The sequence below is a fragment of the Pelobates fuscus genome, chromosome 1 (assembly GCF_036172605.1).
Source record: "Pelobates fuscus isolate aPelFus1 chromosome 1, aPelFus1.pri, whole genome shotgun sequence".
Lineage (NCBI taxonomy): Eukaryota > Metazoa > Chordata > Amphibia > Anura > Pelobatidae > Pelobates > Pelobates fuscus.
Genome location: NC_086317.1, coordinates 347,732,481 through 347,737,497, shown reverse-complemented (window position 1 = coordinate 347,737,497; position 5,017 = coordinate 347,732,481). Strand labels below are relative to the sequence as shown.

General features: G+C 40.0%; 1 protein-coding gene across 1 annotated transcript; it reads right to left on the bottom strand.

Annotated features, from left to right (window-relative positions):
* Positions 1–643: 643 nt before the first annotated feature.
* Positions 644–4,543, bottom strand: SLITRK1 (SLIT and NTRK like family member 1). Its single transcript, XM_063425812.1, has 2 exons — positions 3,911–4,543; positions 644–3,573 (listed from the first exon to the last, which is right to left on the bottom strand). The coding sequence occupies exon 2, from the start codon at positions 3,493–3,495 to the stop codon at positions 1,405–1,407; it is 2,091 nt and encodes a 696-aa protein (XP_063281882.1). The 5' UTR covers positions 3,496–3,573; positions 3,911–4,543; the 3' UTR covers positions 644–1,404.
* Between the last annotated feature and the right edge of the window lie 474 nt (positions 4,544–5,017).

The window sequence follows — 5,017 nt, the reverse complement described above, 5'->3', positions numbered from 1 at the left end:
TGCATCTGCATTGCCCAGTCTGATCATTTACCAAAACACGACTGGAAGAGGCACACACGGAATACATTGCATTCTTTCACTACAGGCTTAAAGATTCACAAACCCAAAGCAAGCCAATTAGGTCCCAAGATAAAAATGACTCCAGCAACTGACAATCACAACCAGCATTTGGAAACATTTCACTTTAATACTGAAAAATATGCCATTATAAAAATTTTTAATATAGTTACTTAGTTTCAATGTTATTTCCTTCATTTTTCCTTTGAGCACCTCCATATTGATCTGTTTATTTATTTTTTCTTAAGTTATTCTCTCACCTCAAGCACAATAATGAATTAACCCTTAGAGAGTAATTAAGTGAGCACACAGTTTTGTACAACCTCTCATATCTTCTTACCCCAGCCCTTAAAGGGCTAAAACCTCATGTGATTGACTGCATCGGAATAACCTAAAAATGTTTACAACTGTAATAATAATTTCATAATTAAATGAAAATCGACTGGGAATCTTTTTTTTTTTTACATTCAGAAATATAATAATGCATATGTAGTTATGTTTTCAAATCAACACAAAATAGTGTAGAAAATCAAAACCAAATAGAAATAAAATAAAAATAATAATAATAATAATAATTGCTGTGAATATTCATGCAAACACGTTTTAAATTAAACATTATAATAGATTTTTTTTTCCTTTTCACAGTAAAAGTGTGAACTGCACTTTGTATATCCATTACAAAAGATAGAGCAATGGCACTTTTTTTTGTATACCGATACTGTATAGAGATAGTTGGAGAAGATGAGACTTTTGGGGGCCCAGAGAGATTGTATGCCCAGGCGTGATCTCCAGTTCAATTGAGCGCCCCCCAGGGGTACGTTGTATCCATGCGAGCCATGCAGCACTTGGTATATTAGAGTCATTTATTTACATTACATTCATGCCATTGTGCAACGTTCACCCAACTGAACCAACACAGCAGACAGCAGATGCTGCATGGTTTAGCCCCCCCAACAGCTCCAGACGTTAAACCTTCTTGAAAACAACCCCCTATAAATATCCTCACATGAAACTAAGGATGGTTACACCATCCATTTCTGGTGCATGTATTATTTTTTTCTCTTATACATTGTATAGTTTTCCACTTCAAACTCTGCAGATAGCATAGCAGGCTACCTGGCAGATATAGAACGCTCCATTCTCAATGTCATTTTTTTGTAGTCACAATAAGGTAGCTTTGAAATAAATCCTAGCTGATGGAAATGGCACAATTGTAGCAAATGTTACAGCAATGCACATCAATATTTGTGTCCTTTGTATAAGTAAAAGGTTTAGGGTGCAGGGATGTTTATTCCACCTTACTCCCCTCCTTCTCTCACAGGATCACCTATAAGACAACATCACATATCAGTCTGACAGGGAATGGGAGCCACAATCATAAACTCTATGGGTGCCATCTGCATTATATGGTCCATTGTGCCAGTAAGAAGAATCGCATACTGTCTGCAATGAATTGATTTCAGACGCAGATGAGTTGGCATCCCTTCTCTTGGATCTTTTCCTATTCCTTAGAATAAATACTAGCATGCCCACTACCGTAAAGGCGGATGTAACAAATACCAGCAACAGTCCTGGTACTAGCACAGAAATTGATACTCGGCTGGTGTCTAGGTAGGAGTTAGGGTGAGTGTTGGTCTCAGTCAAGCCAGTGCTGTTTTTGTTAAGTGCATTTAATGTTGGGGACAATTTTGCATAAAGCAATGGACACATCATGTCATTTGAAAGGAATCTGAAATCTTTCCCCCAAAATTCCTCTGGGAAATAACATTTGAGATCACTTACAATTACCTCTGGGCCAAGACGTTCTGCCCATTGTTTGAAAGGCACATTATTGCAGGAACAGTCCCACTGGTTGCCATGTAAATCTATCTGTATGATAGAAGTGAGCTGATCCAATACTCCAGCCACTGGAAGGTACATAAAGTAATTATTGTGCAGACTAAGTTTTGATAGACTGACACCCGCAAAAACATCAACAGGTAGTGATTTGAGAAGATTATTGTTTAGGATTAAGATCCTGAGGTTTGGCATAGGATTGAATGTGTTGGGGAGGATCAACTGAATAAAATTAAATTCCAGATTCAGATATTCCAGACTCTGCAGTCCAGTAAACTTATCTGGCATGAGAGTATCTATACAGTTTTTATCCATGTACAACCAGCGGAGGTCCGTTAAGTTCTGAAATGTGTTGTTTTCAACCATACCTATGTTGTTGTTTCCCAGGTCCAGCAAAGTTAAATTTCCATAATCCACAAAGTGTGATCTTCTTATGGTGTGGATCTTGTTCTCCCTCAGGAACAATTCCTGTACATTGGGTGGTTTGGGTTCCAAGTCTGCTAAACTCTTCACATTCTTGTTGCTGCAGTCAACTTTTAATCCTGGGCCAAGGATTTGCTGACCACAACTACAGAAAGATGGGCAGACAAAGATGTGAGGGGCTTTAAAATTTGAATTTATTTCTGATACAACAGCTGTAGGTCTTGTTTTAATTTGCCAGTTCCCTGGGATCTTTGTACCCCCGATAACCGAGGAACCCTGGGTGGCAGATTCCTCTTGTCCACTGACTTTAAAAGGAGTTGGGATTGGACCAGGATCACAGGTTTCATCTTGAGCAGGAGGGGCAGCCAAACTGGAATCTACTGCATTTTTTGAGGGACACAGTTCTTGCTCTGTGGTCTCATTTAAATCGTTACCCTGCAACCTAGTGGGAGCTTCACAAATAACTCTTCCGATCAGTGCATTCTTTGGGATGTTTTCTAGCCACTCCTTTAGAGATAACAGATCGCAACTGCAGTCCCAAGGATTATCTTCCAAAAGGATTTCAGCTATGCCTGGGATCTGTTCCAAGACTCCCTCATAGGGTAATGTTTTAACTCTGTTTCCCCGGAGATCCAAATGTGTGATCGGCACATACTGGAACACATTAGTAGGTAATGTGCTAATGAGGTTGTCATTTAAAATTAAAACCTCTAGCTTGTTCAAGTCCCTAAAAGCACCTGGGTCAATGTCTCTTAACAGGTTGAAATCAGCTTGGAGATATTCCAGATCATCTAATCCAAGGAAGGTATGCCTTTTGAATGCCTTGATCTTGTTGTTATTAATGTGCAATCGTTTTACCAGCTGCAATCCCAGAAAGGCACCAGGAACAATCTCATGCAAGCCATTGTTCTCCATGTGTAAACTGACTGCATTGTAAAAGTTAGCAAACTCATTAGGGAAAAGCCTCGTTAAAGAATTCCCATGCAGAAACAAATGGTAGAACTGAGACGTGGGAGCAGAGAAATGCTGAAGGTTCGAAAATCCCTTTTTCTCACAGTCTACGTGCAGATCTCCCTCTACCTCGTTACAAGAACAGATCTTTTCTTTGCAAACGTCTCTGGTAACGTTCCCAGCAGCAAAACAAAGAGATATCTCCAGCAACAGAATCCAAAGCAGCATTTTTAAACAGAGCAATTCATCCCCGATTTCATTGCAAAGTATCAGCAATCCATCTCCATCAGAGATTTCTTTAGATCCCTAAAAAAGAAAGGAAGCAGCCATATAATATCGAAAAGGGATAAGAGATCACAAGCCCCCCCAATGCTTCCTTTCCCCTTTCACTGCAATAATCCCAGACGGTAGTCAATAATATATCCACAAATGATGGAGTCACGTAGGATGAATCACGTATGCAGCAGAAAACATCCGAAATAATCAGTGATTGCTGAATGGGTATTTGTCAGGTTTTACAAATTGTGGTGGTAACAAGCATACTGCCAATGTTAAGCAATGCCATGCTACAGAAAAGGAGAGAGACAGAGACAGACAGAGGAATGGCTGAAATAGCTAGGCACGGTTTGCCTGAGACACCGACCTTGTCTTTTCCTCCCCCTTTTGCGTATTTAAAGCAGAGGCTTTCTCCTTGCCTGACACCAGCAGCCACTGTACCTTTCCCAGAACATATAGCTCGGTTCCCTGCGTGAGCTGTTCACAGCTTCGTGGTGCTGAAATCACGCCCCAGCCTAAACACTCTTCGTCAAGCCAATGGCGCTGCAAAATTTCCGCAATCGCTGCGTTTTTTTGCTGTCCATTTCTTCACCTCTTGTTTCCTTCTCTTGGCTTGTGCTCTCCGTCTTTGCTTCTCTCAGTATTCTGTCGCTTGATTACAGTACACACAGTGCATGTGTATATATATATATATATATGTATGTGTGTGTGTGTGTCTAAGAGAACAAGTGAGTTGCTAAGAGGCTCTGCTCGTTCCAGCTTGGTGCACTCTGAAAGATCTGACACCCTCTGCTGAGCTGCAGTGGCAAAAATCCATTTGCTGAGGGAATGCTGGAAAAAATCAATCAACACACAGGGCAAGCGTTAAAAATGTTGGTATTAAAGACCGGTGTCGTGCTAAAGTTGGTTCCCGTGTGAGTCTGTGTGAGCAGAGAGGGGGTAGGGAGGCTGAGTGTGGCTGCCGAAAGTCCAGAAAGGTCAAAAAATCATCCCTGATTATCTCCACTCCATATAAAATCCTTAACCCTTTCTCCTGCAAAAAGTAGGCAGTCCCTTTAATATTCCTTACAATCAATTGAAGGCAGCTAAGCACATACAATTAACAGTCTGCTCTATTATCTTATTATCTCCATCTGCAAAATCCCTCTCATATATTCTTATTATATTATATTATATATTCATTAACCCTTTCAGTCCCACTGAAAGCAGCAGCTTTTAGCATAGTTGTGGGATTGAAAAGGTTGCTATTTAACTACTCCACGTGACATCTTTCAGACTGAGAGGGTTACTGTTTTGCTTTTAAATGGGCTTTTTTAACCTTTTCAGTCCCACAGGAATCTCCAAATTTTACAATCTCAATGGAATTGAAATGGTTAATATATGAAGACTTTACACAACTTTAGAACTGAAAGGGTTAAAACAAACACAATTTCACTGATTTTTGTCTTTATTAACCTTTTCAAATCCTCAAGAA

What these genes read in the sequence shown, in the direction of transcription:
- SLITRK1 (XM_063425812.1), bottom strand. Translation starts at nt 3,495, where the DNA reads ATGCTGCTTTGGATTCTGTTGCTGGAGATATCTCTTTGTTTTGCTGCT.